Source organism: Zingiber officinale, chromosome 5A (genome assembly GCF_018446385.1).
Source record: "Zingiber officinale cultivar Zhangliang chromosome 5A, Zo_v1.1, whole genome shotgun sequence".
Lineage (NCBI taxonomy): Eukaryota > Viridiplantae > Streptophyta > Magnoliopsida > Zingiberales > Zingiberaceae > Zingiber > Zingiber officinale.
Genome location: NC_055994.1, coordinates 56,961,833 through 56,988,649, shown reverse-complemented (window position 1 = coordinate 56,988,649; position 26,817 = coordinate 56,961,833). Strand labels below are relative to the sequence as shown.

The 26,817-nt window shown below is 38.8% G+C and overlaps 1 protein-coding gene across 1 annotated transcript; it reads left to right on the top strand.

Annotated features, from left to right (window-relative positions):
- Positions 1-2,368: 2,368 nt before the first annotated feature.
- LOC121979583 lies at positions 2,369-4,820 on the top strand. Its single transcript, XM_042531580.1, has 3 exons — positions 2,369-2,461; positions 3,964-4,711; positions 4,804-4,820. The coding sequence occupies exons 1-3, from the start codon at positions 2,369-2,371 to the stop codon at positions 4,818-4,820; spliced, it is 858 nt and encodes a 285-aa protein (XP_042387514.1).
- Positions 4,821-26,817: the final 21,997 nt, after the last annotated feature.

Here is a 26,817-nt window from a genome sequence, read left to right as displayed (position 1 = left end):
CAAACCAGTGCTATATTTATAGCACTGGTCGGGGCGCCCCGAAGGGGTTCCGGGCGCCCTGGGAGATAAAACTTTATCCCCCAACGTTTAGATCGAGTTTGACTCGATCTGGTCAAAAACTTCGGTCCGGGCGCCCCGGAGGGGTCCGGGCGCCCCGAACCCCAAAAGTCAACTCTGGTTGACTTTTTTCGTCTGGTCGCTCCGCTTCGGTTCAGCTTGTCTCGGTCCGGGTCTTCTGTTCCGGCTCCACTAGCTTGGGTGATCTCGGCCATCCGGAATAGGGCTCACCCGAACCTATGTTACATCCTTCTCCTCGAGCAGCCTTCCTTCCCGGTTTCTCGTCCCTCAAATGCCGCGCACGTTCTTCTAGTCCACCGATGTACTCTTCCGCGGTCACCTCGTCCCTCGGACGCACCGAGCCCGTCAGCTCTCTCCCGTGCCATCCTTCTCGCTAGTCGCGTCTTCTGCTCGACTTCCTGTGTTCCTAAGCTCCTGCACACTTAGACACAAGGGTTAAACAAACGCAGGACCTAACTTAGCTTGTTTGATCACATCAAAACACCTTGGGGTTCCAACAATATAGTGTACCATGTTTCATTGGTAAGGACATAGAGATATTCAAATATATAGATGGGTGATCATATGATGAGTTTATCGAACATCCCTCACACAGACTTTCCAAGTGGCTATCATTTATCGAGTGGATAAGTCTTTGGTTGTGGTTGTACACTAATAGTCCTTATGACCCGAGACAACACTGAGACTCTATATGCTGGGGCTACACTTTGACTCATTTACCAACTGTATTAGGGTCATCAGGTAGTGAGATTGGGTGTAGTAACGAAACATATAGGAGTTAGTGTATTGTAGTCGGGGATTCACCGCACACCAACAGGTGTGGATATCCTATGTAATATATTGTTTTATAGTGAATGAAGTCTCTGATCAGAACTGTAAGATGTAATTTAGGAAAGGAGTTTCCTAATTACACATGCGATGTCACTATAAGATATATCACATGGTTATCGAATCAATATACAATTCTCGATGTACCAATGGTTGTAGATTTGACTGGGATATATGAGATGAAGGGACCGGACTGTACGTTAACCATAATCAATTGGTTCTTGCAAGCACTATTCAGTGATACCTAGGGAATTATGGGGCGGTGCTGCTAGACGCTCTTACCATGATTCGTTGGCTATTAATCAGAATTAGTTCTGACGTCCTATAATTAAGGAGTTAATCATAGGATGGGGCTATTAAGGGTATGCCCTAAATCACAAAGAGTTGTAAACTCACGGCTAGCTGTATCCCTAAACAATTAAGGGTCACACATGTATTGGTTTCCCTATTTCCCGTTGAGAAAGTCAAATTCAAGTAGTTGAATTTGGCGAATAAAGTTTTGATGTGATCAAACAGTATGTTGACAAATAAAGTTTGATATGATCAAATGTTATATTGATTTCCAATGAATGGAAACAAGGAGAGTGGAAGAATTCCACACAAAGTCTATAAATTTCATTTATAATATTGTAGTAGTGAGCAAGTGTGCTTGTCATGTCAACGATATTGGATCGTTGATATGATTACAATGGACTCGAATTATTGGGTTCTAGAAAAGATCTAAAAATCCAATAGACCAACATGGAAGAGATATTGGACTTTAAAAGTTTAAACCTTAGAAGAAATACAATTATAATTAAATTATATATATATATATATATATATATAAGGAGGATGTTGGTTCTACGTGTAATGAAAAAGAAAAGGAAAAATTTTATTTTCTTTTTCCTTTTTCCTTTACCTCTCCACGTTCACCATTTTCCCACTTCTCCTCTAATCCACTTTCCCCACTCACTCCACATTTTGTTTTTTCTTGTTCTTTGAAACTATTAAAGAAAAGAAGCTCTCTTGTGTGGCACTTGACGAAAGCTACGGTTTCAAATTTTGGAGAAGGAGAGTTCGGCAAAAAATTTTGAGAGCTTGAAAATTTCGGACAACAAGTTTATTTTCTTCTTCTTGGAGTTTTGGTAGTCATACCCTAAATTTTCCTTGAGAGTTTTTCAGCAGCCACTTCCAAAGAAGAAGATAGAGATCTTCTTCACTCTCTTCCATCGAAAAGTTCAATCTCCTTGTTTGTTACTTCTCCTCTTCGAGAAGCATTGTCGGCGCCCAATCTTCTTGTAGAATTTTGGAAGGCATAGCTCCTTGTTGAGAGCTATTAGACAACCCCTTGTGAAGGGTAATTGGGCAGCCCCTTCCTCATCTTTGTGGAAGTCGCTTTGCTCGTCTCAACGAAAAATGACACTTGATCTCTAGTGCGATCAAGTGTTGGAAAGAGGACTCCGATCGTGGACTGGATTAGATGAAGGAAGTACGAGCTCGTGACAACAATGAGGAGCTATTTCGCTACAATCGAAATAGTTGGAGTCATACCCAAACACAGGCTGTTTGGAAGGTATGTTTATGCCTGTACTATGATTCATATGTATGTTAATGCATGTTAATAGTTTTATTTATGTTATGCTTAAATGATCTAATATGTTTATTTAGATAGTTTAGCATGTATAAATAAAATGATTAAATTAGCATTATATGAATCAATCACATGATAGTGTATCTTTGTTATGCTTTTAGAATCTTACTTATACGGTTAGATTGTAATGCATGCTTAGATAAAGATCATGCTTATGTTTGTTTTAAAAACCATACGAACACTCCTTTGATTTAATTATTTAATCATAAATACAATTTTAAATTTTCGCTGTGCATAGGAGTGTAGAAACATGATCACCGAATTTCAAATTTGGTCCAACAGTGGTATCAGAGCCAGGTTATCATTGTTTAACATATGGACTTTAAGACAAAAGTAAATATGTTCGTGTTAATTAGTTTAATCACGTAAAATATTTGGTAACATATTATGATGAAACATGATTTTACCTATAATAATTGGTTTACCAAAATTGATTATAGATAAATTGATTTATCAATTTAGTTGATAATCTTGTGGTCAAATTTAAATAATTAACAAGAAGCATAAGTTGATCAATTAATTAATTAATTGTTAATTAATTGATATAAAATATTTGATATTACGCATACGATGCAAGAAGGATAATCAAATGGCTCTCACTGATTGTTTATCCTTAAAATATGATATATTTGATATATAATATTAGATATATGTATGTATGTTATTCTATAACATAGTTGTTTGAATCCGGCAAACATGCATAAAACATATTATATCTTCCAAGTGATGATATAAATATTTAAATTAAAATCTCTCATTTTGAATATGATTCAAAATTTATATCAAGCCATAAAGGAAAAAAATAAAAGAGTATATTTTTCACTGCCTTCCATCAACGGTGGTTGCATGATGAAAGCTACCCGCGGTCAGTGTCTGGCCCATATCATTGGGGAGGCCTGAACGCCGGAAAGCTGTGTCTTCCACTGACATAAATGATGTGGATTGGGTGGAACTCCCATGACTTCAGCTCATATTATTGAGGGAACACATGGCGACCATCCATTACAATCTAACATTGATGGGTCGACTTGACACATAAAGATAATCGGCGTCATATTATTGGGCCCTTATCAAACGTGAGGTGAATTACATAGAGGTTGCATATGATGTAATTGAGTTCTACCTTTTGGGAATTATGATCGGCTGATATCATTCAGGGGTCACAATTGGCTAATTGGGCTCTATGTACTCACTAAGGAAATATAATTTCCCGTTTCCATTAGAGGGTGATGGAAAGGTCAAAAATAGTGGGAGGTAATTCAAAATATAAAAGTCCACATATTTTGTCTTATGAATTATTTAAAATAATCAGTAATATTAATTATCTATTTTCATTTCAGTATATTTTCGATATGGCATCTCGGAATCCACTATCTGTGATACTTGATCAAAACAAATTAACTGGACCTAACTATTTTGACTAGCTAAGAAATTTAAAGATTGTTCTGGCATTTGAAAAGATTGCATATACATTAGATAAGGCACCTCCAAAAGAGGCTCCTGTTAATGCCACCACTGATGAGTTGGAAAAGCTTGAAAAATGGTCGGACCATAATCTTCAAGCAAGATGTTATATGCTGGCTTCAATGTCAAATGAACTGCAAAGGTGGTTTGAGGAGACTATGGATGCTAAAGATATTCACATACACCTACAAGAGTTGTATGGTGCACAGACTCGTTCAGTCAAGCACGTGACTGTCAAGGAGCTCATGACGGCTCGTATACGAGATGGGGCTTCGGTTCATGAGCATGGAGTTAAGATGATTGGGCTTATTGAAAAGTTATTGAGCCTTGACTTGGTTATTCCACACAAGCTATCGACGGACATCTTATTGTTGTCTCTCCCCTCCTCATTTGACAATTTTGTGGTTAACTTCAATATGAATAAGCTAGAGGCTACCCTTGAAGAGCTAGTCAATATGCTTGCAAATTATGAAGCAACCATGAAAAAGGAAAAATCTGTTTTCCATGTGGGTTCATCTTCTAGATCCAAGAAAGAATCCCATAAAAAGGGAAAGAAACGTTCTGCCCCTATGAAGAAGATTAAGCTTAATAAGAAGCTAAGGCCCACAAAGCTTAATCAGTCAGAACATGTTTGTTTCCACTACAATAAGCCTAGACATTGGAGGCACAATTGTAAGGAGTATCTTGCTCAGAAGCGTTCTGACAAAGGTATGCTCTATATAGAAGTTAATGTCTCTATTAACTCTACTTCTTGGGTATTGTATACTGGCTGTGGTTCTCATCTTTGCAATGATTTGCAGATGATGACAAGAAGTAAAAGACTCAGAGAGGGTGAGACCTTCTTGAGACTTGGGAATGGAGCAAGAGTTGCTGCGAAAGCTATAGGAGACATTACTTTGATCTTGAGCAATGATTTTAAGTTGTATTTAAGAGATGTTTTATTTGTTCCGAACTTAGTTAAAAACATTATTTCTATTTCTATACTTGATAGATGTGGTTATTCTTGTCTATTTGCAAAAGGTGTTTGCAATATTTACAAGGATGAATGTTTGATTAGGACTGGTGAATTAGAAAATGATCTCTATAACTTAAAATTGAAAGATATTCCAGTAAACAATATACAAGCGCAATCAACAACAAAGAAAAGAAAAGAAGATAGTACAAATCAAGCACAAATATGGCATGCTAGACTAGGTCATATTTCTCAAAGAAGGATGACTAAGTTAGTAAGTGAAGGATTGTTTGATTCGTCAGACATAAATTCCCTACCAACTTGTGAATCCTGTTTGAAAGGAAAAATGACTAAAACACCATATCGAACATGTGCATGATATGTTCGATTTGATCCATACTGATGTGTGTGGTCCATTAAGTGTTAGCATGAAACATGTCCATTACTACTTCATTACTTTTACTGATGACTATTCATGGTATGGGTATATATATTTAATGAAATATAAGTCTGAATCTTTTGAAAAGTTCAAAGAGTTCATAAATGAAGTAGAAAAATAATTGGGAAAAATTATTAAGAAGCTTCGATGAGATCGAGGTGGAGAATACTTGAGTACAAAGTTTAAGGACTATCTAAAAGAGAATGAGATTCTCTCACAGTGGACCCCTCCTGCAACACCACAACTTAATGGTGTAGAAGAACATCATAATCGAACATTGATGGACATGGTTCGATCTATGATGGGATTCACTAATTTACCGCCATCGTTTTGGGGCTATGCACTCAAAACTACGACAATGTTGTTGAATAAAGTTCATACAAAAGCATTAGAAAAGACACAATATGAAATATGGATGGGAAAACCTCCCAAGTATTCATACTTGAAAATATGGGGATGTCCTTCTTATGTGAAGCAGGCGGTGGGAGACAAACTGGATAGTAGATCCACTTTGTGTTATTTTGTAGGATATCCAAAGAACTCTGTTGGATATTATTTCTATAATCCCAAGAAAATAGAAGTATTTGTTTCAAGAAATGCCACCTTCTTAGAAAAGGAGTTTCTATTAGATAAAAAAGGTGGGATGATAGAACTCGAAGAGGTTCAAGATAATTCCACAACTAATATAATAGAGCTCACACCCCAACAGCCAGTAGAACAAGTACACACTTGGAGATCAGATAGGGTCTCAAGACTACCTATGATGTATGGTTTACTCCTTGAAGGAAATCAGGATAATCTTAATAATGGATGTGATCCAAGATCCTTTAAGGAGGCGATATCTGATATCGACTCAATGCAATGGCTAGAAGCCATGAAATCCGAAATGGACTCCATGTTCTCAAACCAAGTTTGGTCAATAGTGGATCCACCTGAAGGGATCGAACCCATAGGATACAAATGGATTTACAAGAGGAAACTTAGAGTTGATGGAAAGGAATTGACCTTCAAAGCTAGATTGGTGGTAAAAGGATATAATCAAAGACAAGGAATTGACTATGATGAAACTTTTTCACCAGTTGCAAAGCTTAAGTCCATTCGGATATTTCTTGTCATAGCTTCATGGTATGAATATGAGATATGACAGATGGATGTGAAGACAACACTTCTTAATGGTGATATTAAGGAAGAGATTTACATGTCTCGGCCTGAACGATTCACATCTGTGGGAAGTGAGCATAAAGTATGCAAACTTCATAGATCAATTTATGGTCTCAAACAAGCATCGAGAAGTTGGAACCTCAGATTTGATGATACAATTAGACAGTTTAATTTTATTAAAAATCCGAAGGAACCATGTGTGTACAAGAAGGTTAGTGGGAGTGCAGTGACATTCCTAATACTATATGTTGATGACATTCTACTCATTGGGAATGATGTAAGAATGCTTTAGTCAACAAAAGCATGGTTAGCCAGTAGATTCTCCATGAATGATTTAGGTGAAGCATCTTATGTATTGGGAATACAGATCTGTAGAGATAGATCAAAGAGGATGTTGAGGCTGGCCCAATCCACATATATAGATACCATACTTAGTAGATTCTCAATGGAAGAATCTAAGAGAGGATACTTACCAATATGTCATGGTATAACTTTATCCAAGTCTATGTGCCCTAAGACAAACGAAGAGATAGAGATGATGACACGCATTCCCTATGCGTCTTCCATTGGTAGTATGATATCTACAAGACTTGATATAGCATACGCTCTGAGTGTCACGAGTCGATATTAGTCAAACCCCGGTCCATTACACTGGAAAGCTATGAAAGATATTCTTAAGTACTTACGAAGGACTAAGAATTTGTTCATGACATATGGGGTTGGAGAATTAAAATTGGAAGGCTACACTGACTCTAGCTTCCAATCAGATGTGGATGATTCAAAATCTTCCTCTGGATATGTATTCACATTGAATGGTGGTGTTGTCTCTTGGAAGAGTTCCAGACAAGTCACAATTGCGGATTCCACCACAGAGGAAGAATACATTGCAGATTCAGAAACAGCAAAGGAGGTAGTTTGGATTAGAAATTTCATCTAAGAGATTAGTGTTATTCCAAATGGAGTTGATTCAGTACCAGTTCATTGTGACAACACTGGTGCTATTGCACAAGCAAAGGAACCAAGATCTCGTCATCGGTCCAAACATATACTGAGAAAGTTCCACATCATCTGAGAGATTGTGAGAAGAGGGTGACATTTTAGTTGAGAAAGTTCCCTCTACAGATAATATTGTTGATCCACTTACAAAGCTCTTGCCAAGACCATCTTTTGAAAAACATCACAAATTGATGGGTTTAAAACTAGTGAGTAGTTGGTATTAGGACAAGTGGGAGATTGTTAGAGTAGGTGCCCTACAAAGCCTCTTGTAAATAAACAACCTTTATTTTAATATAATTTAATTTAGTTTGGCATTACTTTATCTTTATACCCATGCTATATGCATAGATAAAGTTCTTGAATACACAATAGTGAGATGTGGTGGTACATGTTGGGTTTTTCGGGCCGCGAAAACCGCTTTTTCACGTCGCGGAAACCCCGAAAGCCCCTAGCCAACGGATCCGTGCAAAGAAAAATTTGAAAAACATACGAATACGAGTTTCTACCTAGATCTACACTTAGATCTACAAAAGAAATGTAATACCTTTGAAGCGAAGCCCTTCGCGTTCCCGCTCGTCCAAACGGTGCCAGATCTCGAGAGTATCAAAATAGATACCCCTCTAGAAGTATCCACACGGACACGTAGGTGGAGAAAAACCACACAAAAGGGTGTGCTAGCACCTTGTGTGGTTCGGCCAAGTTGAGGAGGAGAGGGAGAGGGAGAGCTAGAGGAAGAAGATGAAGGAATGAATGAGATTAATTCTAAAAATGAAAACTAATCATCCTATTGATGTGGCCAGCCACATTAAGAGATGTGTAACCTCCATGGAATGCCAAGAGTCACAACTCTTGGTAACTCCCATGAGGTGGCATCCTACTTAAGCAACCATGATGATGTGGAGCATCATCATTGGCCCAATCAATGCCAACTCACAAATGATGTGGCATAAAGTCAAGTCGAACTTGCCTCTTCATCTTCCTCTCAAGTCAAGTCAAACTTGACTTAATCTCTCTCATGGTTGATCTAATCCAACCATTTAATTCAAGCCAATTTAATATAATGAATCTAATTCATTTAATTAAATTGATTTAATGAGTCATAATCCAAATTAGACTCATTAAACACATGAATCAACTTGAGTCTAACTCAATTAGCCCAATTAGGATTACTCTTAATCTAATTTGATTCATCAAATGAATCTAATCCTCTTGGTTCATTATATGAACCTAATCTCCATCTAATTATCCTTAGTGTGTGACCCTATAGGTTCTTGTAACGTTGGCAATGCCCCTAAACCATTTAGGAGCATAAGTAATAAGCGGTATCTAGCAACACATCATTACTACCCAATGTTACAAGAATGTTGAGATCCAACATCACCTTTGTGACTACTAATTGTGACTCCTCACAAAATATGACAAGTGTCCTTCTATCCTAGACATCTAGATTGATCAATGTGAGGCATAGACCGTGTCATCCTCTGATCAATCTAAATCATGAACTCCAAGTAGACTCACTAAATCAAATGAGCTCAATATCTCATATTGACTCATTTAGGCATGGCCATGCACTTCGTGGTCTCAGTCTATCAAGAATACCGATGTCTCTCCCGTCATATAGGAGGGATAGATCACATCTACACCACTCACATCCCTCCATATAATTTGTTACATACCCAGTAATCGCCTTTATTGCCCACCCAGTTACGGGTGACATTTGACGAAACCAAAGTATATAACTCCTTATGTAGGGAACCATGGTGACTTCAGGTCTAAGGACTAGTAGTCATACTAATAGCCACATGAGAAAGTAAATGACACTCATATAACTATCTATGATACTTTCTCATGACGGATCATTCAGTATACATTCTCTAATGCATACACATGTGTCAACTTGATATCTCTATATCCATGACTTGTGAGATCAAGTCATCGAGTTGACCTACATGCTAGTCTTATTGCATTAACATTGTCCCTGAATGTTAATACTCGACTAGGAATGATTAAGAGTAGTGTTCCCTATATCATCTCACTATCGATTAAACCAATTGATTGATATAGGTAAGAACCTTCTACTCAAGGACGTTATTATACTTAGTTTATTTGGCACCAATACAAGTAAGTATAATAACCAAAAACCAAATGCCTTTATTTATATAGAATATGATACAACAAGTCCAAAATACAATCATCAAATGATTGGATCTAGGGCTCTAGCTAACAATCTCCCACTAGCACTAGTGTCAATCAGTGTAGGCTCTAAGCCCCAACGACCTAGTGTGACCATCATGCTTCCTCTGTGCCAAAGCCTTGGTCATGGGATCTGCGATGTTAGCCTCTGTAGGTACTCTGCAAATCTTCACATCTCCTCTCTCGATAATCTCTCGAATGAGATGGAAGCGTCGTAGTATGTGTTTGGTCCACTGGTGTGAGCGAGGTTCCTTCGCCTGTGCTATAGCTCCATTGTTGTCACAATAGAGCTCAATAGGGTCAGCAATGTTAGGAACCACCCCAAGTTTAGTGATGAACTTGCGAATCCAAACTGCCTCCTTTGTTGCCTCCAATGCAACAATGTACTCGGCCTCTGTTGTACAATCAGCTACTGTGTCCTGCTTCGAACTCTTCCAGCTGACAGCACCACCATTAATACAAAATACGAACCCTGACTGCGATCGGCAATCATCCTGATCGGTCTGGAAGCTGGCATCACTGTAACCCTTTACAGCTAGCTCATCATTGCCTCTATATATCAAGAAATATTCTTTAGTCCTTCTTAAGTACTTAAGAATATTCTTGACCACTATCTAGTGACTTTCACCTGGATCTGACTGGTATCTGCTCGTCATGCTCAAAGCATACGAGACATCAGGTCGAGTACATAGCATGGCGTACATGATAGATCCTATGGCTGAGGCATAAGGGATCTGATCCATGCGGTCTCTCTCCTCTCTAGAAGAGGGACCTTGAGTCTTCGAAAGACTCACTCCATGTGACATCGGCAGAAACCCCTTCTTGGAGTTCTGCATGGCAAACCGAAGGAGTACCTTATCAATATATGTACTCTGACTTAAGCCAAGCAATCTCTTTGATCTATCTCTATAGATCTGTATACCTAGAATGCGGGATGCCTCACCTAAGTCCTTCATTGAGAAGCAACTCCCTAGCCAGGTCTTGACAGACTGAAGTATAGGGATGTCCTTCCCAATGAGTAGTATGTCATCCACATACAATATGAGGAAGACAACTATGTCCCCTACAACCTTCTTGTAGACACAAGGCTCATCTTCATTCTTGATGAAATCAAACTGTTTGATTGCATCATCGAATCGAAGATTCCAGCTCCGAGAAGCTTGCTTTAGTCCATTAATGGATCTATGCAGCTTGCATACTCTGCTAGTATGCTGTGGATCTACAAAACCCTCAGGTTGTGTCATGTACACATCCTCGAGTAGGTTTCTATTCAGAAACGCGGTTTTGACGTCCATCTGCCAGATCTCATAATCGTGGTAAGCTGCAATAGCAAGCATGATCCAAATGGACTTAAACATCGCTACTGGAGAAAATGTTTCATCATAGTCAATACCATGAATCTGCTTGAAACCATTAGCTACCAAGCGACCCTTATACATAAGTCCATCCATGTCAGTCTTTCTCTTAAAGACCCACTTACACCCAATGGGTTTTACCCCTTCAGGTGGATCAACCAAAGTCCATACTTGGTTGGTGTACATGGATTCCATCTCGGATCTCATGGACTCTAGCCATTTCTCGGAATCTGGTCTCATCACAACTTCCTGATAGGTGGTAGGCTCATCCTCTATGAGCACAACATCATCATGTCAGACAAGAGAAATGAGTATCTCTCAGGCTGACGACGTACCCTATCAGACCTGCGAAGAGGTATGTCTACTTGAACTGGTTGTTGTTCCTCAACTCCTTGTGGAACAACATCATCCACAATACTTTGTGGTTCCAGTTCAACTTCCATCGAGGCTTCAATGCTAGAATCCGCATCTTGAACTTCTTCAAGATCGAATATACTCCCACTAGTCTTTCTAGAAACAAAGTCCTTTTCTAGAAAGACTCCAGTCTTTGCCACAACTATCTTGTGCTGACTGGAAATGTAGAAGTAATATCCCTTAGTTTCCTTAGGATATCCTATAAAGTAGCACTTGTCGGATTTGGGTCCTAATTTATCTGAGACTTGACGTCGAACGTAAGCCTCACAACCCCAAATCCTCATCAAAGACACCTGGGCATCTCTCCCAGTCCATATCCTATATGGTGTCTTGATCACAGCCTTGGATGGAACTCGGTTGAGTATAAAAGCTGTCGTGTCTAAAGCATAGCCCCAAAGGTATGTCGGAAGATCTGTGTGACTCATCATAGATCGTACCATATCTAATAAGGTATGATTCCTCCTTTCGGATACACCATTCCACTGTGGTGTTCCAGGAGGAGTGAGTTGGGATAGAATCTCACACTTAGCTAGATAGTCACGGAACTCATGGCTAAGGTATTCTCCACCTCGATCAGATCAAAGTATCTTAATCCTCTTGTCAAGCTGGTTCTGTACTTCATTCTTGAATTCTTTGAACTTTTCAAAGGATTCAGACTTATGTGTCATCAAGTACACATAACCATATCTACTGAAGTCATCAGTAAATGTGATGAAGTACCTATAACCACCTCTAGCAGCGACATTGAAAGGGCCACATACATCACTATGTATAAGTCCTAACTAATCAGTCGCTCTCTCGCTGTGCCCACTAAAGGGAGTCTTGGTCATCTTGCCTCGTAGGCATGACTCGCATATCTCATATGATTCAAAGTCAAATGAGTCCAGCAAACCATCCTTATGGAGCTGGGATAAGCGCTTGTCATTTATATGACCTAAGCGACAGTGCCAGAGATAGGTTTGGTTCATGTCATTTGACTTGAACCTCTTAGTATTTATGTTATAGATAGGGCTCTCAAGGTCTAGAATATAGAGTCCGTTTATCAGAGGTGCACTACAATAGAACATATCGTTTAAATAGACGGAACAACATTTGTTCTTTATTGTAAACGAGAAACCTTTCTTGTCCAAACAAGAAACTGATATAATGTTCTTAGTTAATGCAGGCACATAACAACAATCGACTAACTCTAGTACAAGCCCAGAGGGCAGAGATAGAAAGTAAGTCCCTACAGCAACAGCAGCAACTCGTGCTCCATTGCCTACTCGTAGGTCCACCTCGCCCTTTGTCAATGCCCTGCTATTTCTCAGCGCCTGCACATCAGTACAAATGTGAGAAGCACATCCAGTATCTAATACCCATAATGTAGAAATAGATAGATTGACTTCTATAACATATATACCTGAAGTGGAAGTCTCACTTCACTTCTTCTTAAGATCCTCCAAGTATACCTTGCAGTTCCTCTTCCAGTGCCCGGTCTGACCGCAGTGGAAGCAGGTAGCATCCTTGGCGACCCTTCCTTTAGGCTTCAGTGCCTTGCCTTTGCCCTTGGCTTGGGACTTTCCCTTGCCTTTGGGCTTGCCCTTGCCCTTATGTTTCTAAACCATCAGAACAGAGTGGGGCTTAGCCTTCTTAAGGTTCAGCTCAGCAGCTCGGGCAGTGGCTTGTCAATTTCGTTCATGTTGTAGTTTAGAACGAATTGACTGTAGCTATCCGGTAAGGATTGCAAGATCAGGTCAGTAGCCAGCTCTTACCTAAGTGGGAACCCCAACCTTTGTAGGTTCTCTATGTACCCAATCATTTTGAGTACATATGGGCCTACGGGAGCCCCGTCTGACATCTTGCACTGAAACAGTGCCCTTGAGATCTCAAATCTCTCATGCCTCGCTTGTCCTTAATACAGTTGACGAAGATGTTCAACCATATCGTAAGCGCCCATTAACTCGTGTTGCTTCTGAAGCTCAGAGTTCATGGTCGCGAGTATTAGACAAGACACATCTAATGCGTCATCTTGATGCTTCTTGAAAGCATCTCGGTCAGTTCGCGGGGCAGTGGCAGTAGGAGCCTCCGGAATGGGCTGCTCCAGAACGTACAGTTTACATTCCTGAGTGAGAACTATTCTCAAGTTCCTGTACCAGTCCAAGAAATTTGCTCCGTTGAGCTTGTCCTTCTCAAGAACAGATCGCAGGGAGAAAGTGTTCATATTTGATGTCATGGTTATCTACAACAGAAAAATACAGAAATAAATATCATATTCTTAATCATTTAATTAGGCCTTTAACTAAATGATGCTCCCACTGAATTCTATAATTCATGTGGGACAAGATCCACATCATACTAACTCTTGAGTTAGCTTTGGCTAATATGCCCAAGACTTAGTATGATCGATAGGTAACTAATTACCAATTACATCTCTATGCAACTCTTATTTATAGGATAAAATCCGCATTTATATTAAAACTCGAGTTAGCTTTGACTAATACGCCCAAGAGTTAATATAAACGTGATTTTGACCTATCTACCAACCATTGGATAATGCCTATAGTTAAACTCGATCCAATTGAGTTAACTAGTTACTCAATCTAATTGAGTTGTACTCACCCATACGTTGATAGGCAGGACCAAGATTGTCCCTCCGTACCCTACCAAGATAGTATGTGTTGCTCTGCTTTGGCAGATTCAACAACAACATGCAATCGAGGTAGTGGTAGGTATCACGGCATGGTAGGCATTACGAGTTGACGTGATTTAGATCTAATTTAAACGATGATGCGTATCATATACTCGATAGATCTAATCTAATCGAAGGGTGCATCATGTGCACGACTTAGATCTAATCTAATCGTTAGGCACTAATTAATTACTTAATTAACTAGCATGCATCACATACACACAAAAGCAATTAATTAAATAATTTTGTAATTATGTCATGGCCCTACTACGATCTTCTCAAGCCAATGAGAAGACCGGATGGTCAACCTAAGGTCAACAGCTTCTCAAGCGCCTTCCTTTTGACCACCTTGTGTTGCTCGCGCCCTCCTCGTAACTCTGTCTCGAGTGGACCTTCCACCACTTCAAAATTTATATTACATTTTGAAACTCGAGTTACATTCGAGTCTAAATCTAATTTACAACAAGAATAAAAGAGAAAGGCACGACGCGCAGGTCACAAAAAAAAAAAATATATAACACGCACATCACATCACGGCACGCAGGCCGTATTATGAATTACAACACAAATTATCCAATCGAATTGGGTATTTGGGCCATGACTATCACAAAAATAATATATAATTCAAAATTATATATTTCTATAATTTTCTATTATTTTTCTATAATTTTTACAATTTTTACGAGTATAATTTCCCGGAGGTTCCGTTTAGCGGTTTTCGGGCGCAATCGCGGAACGAATCCCCTTGCGGGGCCAGGGGCAGTGCCCCTACCCGCAATCTAACCATCGCGAGGGTTCCTTAGCGATCCTACAGCTCCTTAGCCCGCTGTCCCAAAAATTTTTGGGACGAAACCAAGTCGTTTTGGAAAAATCTTCCTGGTACCCGAAGCCTACAAGTGCCGAAACACTTGTGCTTCGCTTCTACGAGAAAATTACTCATAAAAACCATAAAAAAACCTAAATTTAGAGAATATTACAGAACTAAAAAGTTTTCATAAAACACAAAATAAACTCGTATTCGTCTTCGCACGTGGCTCTGATACCACTGTTGGGTTTTTCGTGCCGCGAAAACCGCTTTTTCGCGTCGCGGAAACCCCGAAAGCCCCTACCAACGGATCCGTGCAAAGAAAAATTTGAAAAACATACGAATACGAGTTTCTACCTAGATCTACACTTAGATCTATAAAAGAAAGGTTATACCTTTGAAGCGAAGCCCTTCGCGTTCCCGCTCGTCCAAACGGTGCCGGATCTCGAGAGTATCAAAATAGATACCCCTCTAGAAGTATCCACACGGACACGTAGGTGGAGAAAAACCACACAAAAGGGTGTGCTAGCACCTTGTGTGGTTCGGCCAAGTTGAGGAGGAGAGGGAGAGGGAGAGCTAGAGGAAGAAGATGAAGGAATGAATGAGATTAATTCACAAAATGAAAACTAATCATCTTATTGATGTGGCCGGCCACATTAAGAGATGTGTAACCTCCATGGAATGCCAAGAGTCACAACGCTTGGTAACTCCCATGAGGTGGCATCCTACTTAAGCAACCATGATGATGTGGAGCATCATCATTGGCCCAATCAATGCCAACTCACCAATGAAGTGGCATAAAGTCAAGTCAAACTTGACTCTTCATCTTCCTCTCAAGTCAAGTCAAACTTGACTTAATCTCTCTCATGGTTGATCTAATCCAACCATTTAATTCAAGCCAATTTAATATAATGAATCTAATTCATTTAATTAAATTGATTCAATGAGTCATAATCTAAATTAGACTCATTAAACACATGAATCAACTTGAGTCTAACTCAATTAGCCCAATTAGGATTACTCTTAATCCAATTTGATTCATCAAATGAATCTAATCCTCTTGGTTCATCATATGAACCTAATCTCCATCTAATTGTCCTTAGTGTGTGACCCTATAGGTTCTTGTAACGTTGGCAATTCCCCTAAACCCATTTAGGAGCATAAGTAATGAGCGGTATCTAGCAACACATCATTACTACCCAATGTTACAAGAATGTTGACATCCAACATCACCTTTGTGACTACTAATTGTGACTCCTCACAAAATATGACAAGTGTCCTTCTATCCTAGACATCTAGATTGATCAATTCGAGGCATAGACCGTGTCATCCTCTGATCAATCTAAATCGTGAACTCCAAGTAGACTCACTAAATCAAATGAGCTCAATATCTCATATTGACTCATTTGGGCATGGCCATGCACTTCGTGGTCTCACTCTATCAAGAATACCGATGTCTCTCCCGTCATATAGGAGGGATAGATCTCATCTACATCACTCACATCCCTCCGCATAATTTGTTACATACCCAGTAATCGCCTTTATATTCCACCCAGTTACGGGTGACGTTTGACGAAACCAAAGTACATAACTCCTTATGTAGGGAACCATGGTGACTTCAGGTCTAAGGACTAGTAGTCATACTAATAGCCACATGAGAAAGTATATGACACTCATATAACTATCCATGATACTTTCTCATGGTGGATCATTCAGTATACATTCTCTAACATGTGTCAACTTGATATCTCTATATCCATGACTTGTGAGATCAAGTCATCGAGTTGACCTATATGCTAGTCTTATTGCATTAACATTGTCCCTGAATATTAATACTACACTAGGAATGATTAAGAGTAGTGTTCCCTATATCATCTCACTATCGATTCAACCAATCGATTGATATAGGTAAGAACCTTCTACTCAAGGACGTTATTATACTTAGTTTATTTGGCACCAATACAAGTAAGTATAATAACCAAAAACCAAATGTCTTTATTTATATAGAATATGATACAACAAGTCCAAAATACAATCATCAAATGATTGGCTCTAAGACTCTAGCTAACAGTACATATGATGGTCATCATAAAATACATCAATATTCACTGTATATTATAAATTTGTTCCTAGTCAATTGGGCAGCCTAATAAACAAGGATAAACGGATGCTTAAGCTAGAGACTAGCATCTGTGATGTAGTGTACTATGTTTCATTGGAAGGACATAGAGATGCTCAAATATACAGATCGGTGATAATATGATGAGTTCATCGAACATCCCTCACACAGACTTTCCAAGTGGTTATCATTTATCGAGTGGATAAGTCTTTGGTTGTGGTTGTACACTAGTAGTCATTATGACCCGGGACAACACTGAGACTCTATATGCTGGGGCTACACTTTGACTCATTTACCGACTCTATTAGGGTCATTAGGTGGTGAGATTGGGTGTAGTAATGAAACATATAGAAGTCAGTGTATTGTAGTCGGGGATTCACCGCACACCTATAGGTGTGGATATCCTATGTAATATATTGTTTTATAGTGAATGAAGTCTCTGATCAGAGATGTAAGATGTAATTTAGGAAAGGAGTTTCCTAATTACACATGCGATGTCACTATAAGATATATCACATGGTTATCGAATCAATATACAATTCTCGATGTACCAATGGTTGTAGATTTGACTAGGATATATGAGATGAAGGGACCGGACTGTACGTTAACCATAATCAATTGGTTCTTGCAAGCACTATTCAGTGATACCTAGGGAATTATGGGGCGGTGCTGCTAGACGCTCTTACCATGATTCGTTGGCTATTAATCAGAATTAGTTCTGACGTCCTATAATTAAGGAGTTAATCATAGGATGCATGGGGCTATTAAGGGTATGCCCTGAATCACAAAGAGTTGTGAACCCACGGCTAGCTGTATCCCTGAACCATTGAGGGTCACACAAGTATTGGTTTCCCTATTTCTCATTGAGAAAGTCAAATTCAAGTAGTTGAATTTGGCGAATAAAGTTTGATGTGATCAAACAGTATGTTGACAAATAAAGTTTGATATGATCAAATGTTATATTGATTTCCAATCAATGGAAACAAGGAGAGTGGAAGAGTTCCGTACAAAGTTTATAAATTTGATTTATAATATTGTAATAGTAAGCAAGTGTGTTTGTCGTGTCAACGATATTGGATCGTTGATATGATTACAATGAACTCGAATTATTGGGTTCTAGAAAAGTTTTAAAAATCCAATAGACCAACATGGAAGAGATACTGGACTTTGAAAGTTTAAACCCAAGAAGAAATCCAATTATAATTAAATTGTATTATGAAAATATATATAGAGAGAGAGTGAGAGAGGAGGATGTTGGTTCTACATGTAATGAAAAAGAAAAGGGAAAATTTTCTTTTCTTTTTGTTTTTCCCTTTACCTCTCCACGTTCACCATTTCCCCACTTCTCCACTAATCCACTTTCCCCACTCACTCCACGTTTTGTTTTTTCTTGTTCTTTGAAACTATTAAAGAAAAGAAGCTCTCTTGTGTGGCACTTGACGAAAGCTACGGTTTCAAATTATGGAGAAGGAGAGTTCGGCAAAAAATTTTGAGAGCTTGAAAATTTCGGACAGCAAGTTTATTTTCTTCTTCTTGGAGTTTTGGTAGCCATATCCTAAACTTTCCTTGAGAGGTTTTCAGCAGCCACTTCCAGAGAAGAAGATAGAGATCTTTTTCGCTCTTTTCCATTGAAAAGTTCAATCTCCTTGTTTGTTACTTCTCCTCTTCGAGAAAGATTGTCGGCGCCCCATCTTCTTGCAGAATTTTGGAAGGCATATCTCCTTATTGAGAGCTATTAGATAACCCCTTATGAAGGGTAATTGGGCAGCCCCTTCCTCATCTTCAAGGAAGTTGCTTTGATCGTCTCGACGAAAAATGACACTTGATCTCTAGTACGATCAAGTGTTGGAAAGAGGACTCCAATCGTGGACCGGATTAGATGAAGGAAGTACGAGCTCATGACAACAACGAGGAGCTATTTTGCTACAATCGAAATAGTTGGAGTCATACCCAAACACAGGCTGTTTGGAAGGTATGTTTATGCTTGTACCATAATTCATATGTATGTTAATGCTTGTTAATAGTTTTATTTATGTTATGCTTAAATGATCTAATATGTTTATTTTAGATAGTTTAGCATATATAAATAAAATGATTAAATTAACATTATATGAATCAATCACATGATAGTGTATCTTTATTATGCTTTTAGAATCTTACTTATATGGTTATATTATAATAATCAATCACATGATAGTGTATCTTTATTATGCTTTTAGAATCTTACTTATATGGTTATATTGTAATGCATGCTTAGATAAAGATCATTCTTATGTTTGTTTTAAAAACCATATGAACACTCTTTTGATTTAATTGTTAAATCACAAATAAAATTTTAAATTTCCGCTATGCATAAGAGTGTAGAAACACGATCACCGAATTTCGAATTTGGTTCCAACACCTTCCGCTCAGCATTAGTCGATCGGGAACCTTAAGGAGTGACCGACCTGGCTTCCTTAAGGTGAACCGAAGACTTTAAACCCTTAATAGTCAAGTAGCGAGTATAAACCTCCGAGCGTGTTCCCTCCGCTCAGCACTGGTCGATCGAGGACCTTAAGGAGTGACCGTCCTGGCTTCCTTAAGGAGAACCGGAGACTTTAAACCTTTAACAGTCAAGTAGTGACTATATACTTCTAAGCGTGTTCCTTCCGCTCAGCACTAGTCAATCAGGGACCTTAAGGAGTGACCGGCCTGGCTTCCTTAAGGGGAACCAGAGACTTTAAACCCTTAACAGTCGAGCAGCGACTATAAACCTCCGACCGTGTTCCCTCCGCTCAGCACTAGTCGATCGTGGACCTTAAGGAGTGATCGGCCTGGCTTCCTTAAGGGGAATCGGAGACTTTAAATCTTTAATAGTCAAGTAGCGACTATAAACCTCTGAGCATATTCCCTCCGCTCAGTACTAATCGATCGGGGACCTTAAGGAGTGACCGGTCTAGCTTCCTTAAGGGGAGCCGAAGACTTTAAATCCTTAACAGTCAAAAAACAACTATAAACTTCTAAGCGTGCTTCCTCCGCTCAGCACTAGTTGATCGGAGACCTTAAGGAGTGAACGGCCTGGCTTCCTTAAGGGGAACCAAAGATTTTAAACCTTTAACAATCAAGCAGTGACTATAAACTTCCGAGCGTATTCCTTCCGTTCAGCACTAGTCGATTGGGGACCTTAAGGAGTGACCGGCCTGGCTTCCTTAAGGGGAACCGAAGACTTTAAACCCTTAACAGTCGAGCAGCGACTATAAACCTCCGAGCGTGTTCCCTCCGCTCAGTACTAGTTGATAAGGGACCTTAAGGAGTGACCGGCCTTGCTTCCTTAAGGGGCACCGGAGACTTTAAACCTTTAACAGTCTAGCAGCGACTATAAACCTCTGAGTGTGTTCCCTCCGCTCAGCACTAATCGATCGGGGGCCTTAAGGAGTGACCGGCCTGGCTTTCTTAAGAGGAACCGGAGACTTTAAACCCTTAATAGTTGAGCGGTGACTATAAACTTCCGAGCGTGCTTCCTCCGCTCAGCACTAGTCGATCGGGGACCTTAAGGAGTGACCGGCCTGGCTTCCTTAAGGGGAACCGGAGACTTTAAACCTTTAACAGCCGAGCAGCGACTATAAGCCTCCAAGCGTGTTCCCTCCACTCAGCACTATTCAATCCGAGACCTTAAGGAGTGATCGGCCTGGCTTCCTTAAGGGGAACCGGAGATGTTAAACCTCGAATTGATAAGCGGCAATTTCAAACTTCCTGATATGCTCCTAGCACATATTAGCTTACTCGGAAGCTCAAATCCAACCGAAATATGATACGCGCTGGGGTTTTCCCTCATCCTTACAGAGTCGGTCGGGAGTAAGACCCCGACCGAAATATGACAGCGTTTGGATATTCATTTGTCAGTTCAAGCTCGATCAGAAGTTCAATTCTGACTGAAATATGATAAGCTCTTTGGTTTTTACTCATCCATTCAGAGTCGGTCGGGAATGGGATCCCGACCAAAATATAACAGTGCTTGGATATTCATTTGTCAGTTCAAGCTCGATCGGAAGTTCAATTCTGACCGAGATATAATAAGCGCTTTGGTTCTCATTCATCAGTTTATAGTCGTCCGGAAGTGAGATTCTGACCAAAGTATAACAGCGCTGGGATATTTGCTTAGTGGCCCAAAGTCGCTCAGGAGTGACATCCCGACCAAGTTTACAGATCTTCTCAGTCCACTTGGGATAGGAAGCCGAGCCGAGACATAAGAACGGATAAATTTCTTTATATCAAGGTAACCCGCCTAAAAAAAAATTCAAAGAGATATAATCTACAAAGAACAAGTAAATACCAATTTTTACAAGTATATTCTCAGTTTGAGCAAGCAAAAAATACAAGTATTTGATTATTTGCCTATTTAAGATCAGGCCATCTCATGACTACACATAACTGCTTATTCATTATATCTATTATAAGTGTAACAGGAATAGCCCTGAAGATATACGGATATCGGAAAGCAATGAACAAGTAAGTATAAAGTATTCGTTTACAAATCAAGAATAAAATACATACATGCAATTACCTACTTCACACACTTATTCCTGATATCATGGTTATCACATGCTCTTTTTTAAGAAAAGGTACTCATACGCAAGTTCATTTAAAATAGTTGGGAGAACATGCAAATATTAGTCAACAAAACAATAGTATTTCTTATAAATACAAGTTCAGGGAGATAAGTACAATTGACCTAACACTTGGTCAACCCATCCACCGAATGTTCACTATAAACTACTAAGGAATTTCTTGGGTAATTCTTTGTTAAGCCGTCGATGATCTATAAATCGAGGAGGAGGCTCTTGAGGTAGATATCCTCCTTCTCGTAGTTGTTTAAGGACCCCATCAGCATAATGAGTTAAAGTCCCTATGATGTGTTCAGCAAACTCATTCGCAAATTTGAGGGAGTCTAAATATTGTCGACGTCGGCTCTCCCAATGCTCTTCTTCACCCGCCCTATAAAATTGTAGCTCTGACTCCAATTGGTCCACTTTGCCTTTGAGATCATCTCGTTCTATTTTTTAGCCTTCTCCAAATCCTCGATAAGGAAATATACCTGAGAGTCTTGAACTTTTAACCGCTCTTGCAATTGTAGTAAACCAAAGTCTCTGGAGGCTAATTCTTGAGCTACGTCAGGAGATTTGGAATGAGCAGTTTGAAAATTTTCCAGAAGAGAAGATCTAAGGGTGGCATCTGCAATAGTTTTATCCTTCAGGGCTACTTCAATGTTTAATTTAGAATTCAAATCTCTCATCTACAATTCCAATGTCATCTTCTCTCCTTCCCGAACCTGTAACAACTATCGATGATTCTGAAGATCTTTCTCCAAAAGGGTCATATGTTGAGCTTGACAACCTAGCTTCTCTCGTAATTGAATGATCTCGTTGCTGGGAGGAGGGGGAGCTGACCTCAAAATTGTTATTTGATTCTTCAAGATATTGTTTTCCCTCTCCAATTCGGCGACCAAGTGACCCTTGTGTAGGCTTGAGGCAAAAAACTGAATGCGATAATAACACCTTTACAATCTAAAACCACAAGCTAATAAAATTAAGAAAACTAGGAAAACCTATTCCAAATACTTACAGCAGCAGCTTGGCGATTATATTCATCTGCTCGATCAATAATATTTTTTCCTTTCATAAAAACCTAGCGTTGTAACCAAGACTCAGCTAAGGAACCTTTCAATTGAAGAAGCCCATAAGAAATAGGAATGGGATTTGGTTGTCCCAATAAAGAAGGTAACCCTTGAGTTTGTTTAAAAAGAACTTGAGGAGGATCAGAAGTGGAAGGTCTCACAGAGGAGGTAGACAAAGATTCAAGAATAGGAGGTGAGGTCCTAACACTAGAAGTAGTAGGAAGATTATGTACAGGAGCATGAATTGGAGACGGTACAATAGGAGGTAGGGAGCCAGGGTTTGACTCAGTGGAAATACCTTGAGTAGGGAGCCAGAGGTTCTCCTACAGGGGGTTCTCTTAGCTCTCGCTCTAGGTGGAGAAGAAGAAGAAATTGGTGGGGGTTGAAAAGACATAGGCACGCTTGAATCCATCTCAGAGGTAAATATAACTGGAGGAATAACAGAAACAAGTAAGCCAGGTCTCATCATATTAAGAGTAGAATTGGAACGGATACGAGTATAAGGCATAAGTTCCTTACCTCTTTCATGGGAGATATCAAAGGGGACGATGGGGAATTGTTCAAGCATAGGGATGGTGAGCCCAAGAGGAGTGTGTTTATCAATATTTGGTCTTTTTCGGAGTGCAATGAAGGGGCATTCCTCCTCGGAAGATTCAGATTTCTCTGCAGGTACTTCATTAGGAGGAAGTAGTCCAAAGGTGGAAGGAACGTGATTGAGGCGACGATTTCTTAGTAAATCCTCTCCAAACTTAGTTAAAAATGATCTAGACAATTCTACATTCTTGTACATGAGAGCTGGGAGGACAGCGTCAACTGAAGGAAACAAAAAATCATAAGTTTAAGGGAAAACCAACTTAAGGATGACAAACAAGCAGGACGTTGAACCTATCGAAAGGAACATCTAATTTTGTATCAACAGAACCTATTCCAAAGGCAAATAGTAAACCTGTTGGTTAGTCCTAGGAAAACGTACCGGTTCCACTGTACAAAAAAAAATTTGTACAAGTGTCGAACCTTTCCCTAAATAACCTATTGTGTTCTTTAGAAATTAAATTAGGAATCGCAGACGGAACTTAACATCATTGATTCCAAATTTAACTTATCTGTTCTTAATTGTTAGATTTGAATCACAAGCGGAACTTAAAACTATTGATTCAAATCCACCTATGTTATTAATTCCATTAAATATTAATTTCCAAAATTGGCTTCCAGGACTACATGGCGAGGCACATGGCCTTCTCAGATATGGGAGCAACCACCACCGCCTAGACAAAGCCTTTTAAGGAAAGCTAATATTTAATTTTCTTAAATAACTCTAGGTTAACCAAAAAGAATAATCGAATCACAAATTCGAAAAACAAAACAAAAAGAAACACATCTTCGAAACAAATCCAAAAATCTAGAATCTAATGCCTCTTGTGTTTGGAATTCATACAAAAGAAATACAACTAGTATGATGCGGAAATTAATTACTAATTATACCTTCCTTTGTATGCAACGACCTCTTGATCTTCTACCGTATTCCTCTTCTTATCCCGGACGTTGTGTGGGCAACGATCTACCAAGATGAGAATCCACCTAAGCCACCTTCTTCTCCAAATATGATTCGGCCACTACAAATATTCCATGAATAGATGTGGTTCGGCCACCACCACCAAGCTCCAAGGGATGCTTCCTTTCTCTCCTTCTTCTCCATGCTAAAATCCGGCCATCTTCAAGCTCCATGAGATTACAAGGTCTGGCCAATGAAGAAGAAAGAAAAGGAAGAAGGAAAAATAATAGGGTCGGCCACCATCAAGGAAGAAAAGAGAGGAAGAAAAATAATAGAGTCGTTAGCTATGAAGGCACCTCTACCTCCTTTTTTATATTTCTTGGTCTTGGAAAATAAGGAAATTTAATTAAAAACTTCCTTAATTCTTTTGCCATGAAAAAGAAAATTTTATTTAATTAAAAACAATTTTTCTTTTCATTATTACATGGTCGGCCACTTATTTCCCCAAAACAAGGAGAGTTTTAATTAAAACAAAAATTAAAACTTCCTAATTTGTTTCTGGAAATTTATAAAAAATTTCTCCAATAATTTTTCCCTTCATGGTGGGTTATAAAAAGGAAATTTTATAAATTAAAATCTTTCTTTTAAACATGTGGATAATTTCCAAAAAGAAAAGTTATCTCTAAAAATTAAAATCTCTTTTCAATCTACAAATAAGGAAAGATATCAAATCTTTTCTTAATCTTTTGTAGAAACTAATAAAGAGAATATTTAATTTTTAAAACTCTCTTTTAAATTATGATCATGGTTAAAAAGGAAAGTTTTCTCAAAATTAAAATCTCCTTTCAATCTACAAATAAGGAAAGATTTCAAATCTTTTCTTAATCTTTTGTAGAAAGCTATAAAGGGAAAGATTTAAATTTTAAACTCTCTATTAAAACCATAATATCCACATAAGAAATAATTTTAATAAAAATCCTTTTTAATATTCTAGTGGTCAGCCACCTAAGCTTGGGACCCAAGCTTTGGCCGACCACCAACTTGGCTCATCCACTTGGTCTTGGCCGACCCTAGCTTGGGTTCCAAGCTAGCTTGGACGGCCCCATTATGATGGGTAAGAAGGTGGGTATGTAGTGGGTATAAATATCTATATACAAGAGGCTACGATAGGGACCGAGAGGAGGAATTGGTTTTGATCTCCCGATGAAATTAAGCTTCCCGTGTTCGCCCCGAACACACAACTTAATTTCATCAATAATAATTCATTCCACTAAAGAACTATTATTGAACTACCGCACCAATCCCAAATTACATTTTGGGCTCCTTCTTATTATGAGTGTGTTAGTCTCCTGTGTTTAAGATGTCAAATGACCACTAATTAAATGAGTTACTGACAATTCACTTAATTAATATCTTAGTCCAAGAGTAGTACCACTCAACCTTATTGTCATGTCGGACTAAGTCCACCTGCAGGGTTTAACATGACAATCCTTATGAGCTCCTCTTGGGATCATTCTCAACCTAGATTACTAGGACACAGTTTCCTTCTATAATCAACAACACACACTATAAGTAATATCATTTCCCAACTTATCGGGTTTATTGATTTATCGAACTAAATCTCACCCATTGATAAATTAAAGAAATAAATATCAAATATATGTGCTTGTTATTATATTAGAATTAAGAGCACACACTTCCATAATAACTGAGGTTTTTGTTCCTTTATAAAGTCAGTATAAAAAGAAACAACCTCTAATGGTCATACTCAATACACTCTAAGTGTACTAGTATAATTATATAGTTAAGATAAACTAATACCTAATTACACTACGACCTTCTAATGGTTTGTTCCTTTCCATCTTGGTCGTGAGCTACTGTTTATAATTTATAAGGTGCTGATAACATGATCCTCTGTGTGTGACACCACACACCATGTTATCTACAATATAAATTAATTGAACAACTATGTTTATCATAAATATAGACATTTGACCAATGTGATTTTTTTTTCTAGATAAATGTTTATACCAAAAGCTAGGCTTTTAGTATACACTCTAACAATCTCCCACTTATACTAAAAGACTAAGCTGTCATATCTGCTGCCATACATCTGATTCCCAACCCTTCAACATGTCCATCAAAAGCTCTTGCCTTAAGGGCCTTAGTGAAAAGATCTATAGGTCATCATCTGATGCAATCTAGGCGGCAACAACTTCTCCTCGTTTATACGATTTCTCGTATTGGATGGTACTTGGGCTCTATTGTGTTTACTTGCCTTATAGACTCATGGTTTCTTCGAGTTTGCTACTGCACCACTATTATTACAATAAATTGTAATAATCTTTGGACAAACCAGAAATCATATCTAAGTCCATCTTGAGGTTATTGAGTCATTCAGCTTTTATGGCTACCTCAGAGGTTGCCATATACTCAGCTTCTATGGTGGAGTCCGAAAAAGCACCTATGTTTATCACTTTTCCATAGTTATGACTTTACATCCTAAAGTAAACACAAAAACCTGAGGTTGACTTACTATTGTCCCTATCTGATTGGAAGTCAAA

Excerpts from the sequence above, each read along its gene's own strand:
- LOC121979583 (XM_042531580.1), top strand. The coding sequence starts at position 2,369 with ATGAAGGAAGTACGAGCTCGTGACAACAATGAGGAGCTATTTCGCTAC. Across the intron at positions 2,462-3,963 it reads AAACACAGGCTGTTTGGAAG|CTAAGAAATTTAAAGATTGT; the intron begins GTATGTTTATGC and ends TATTTTGACTAG.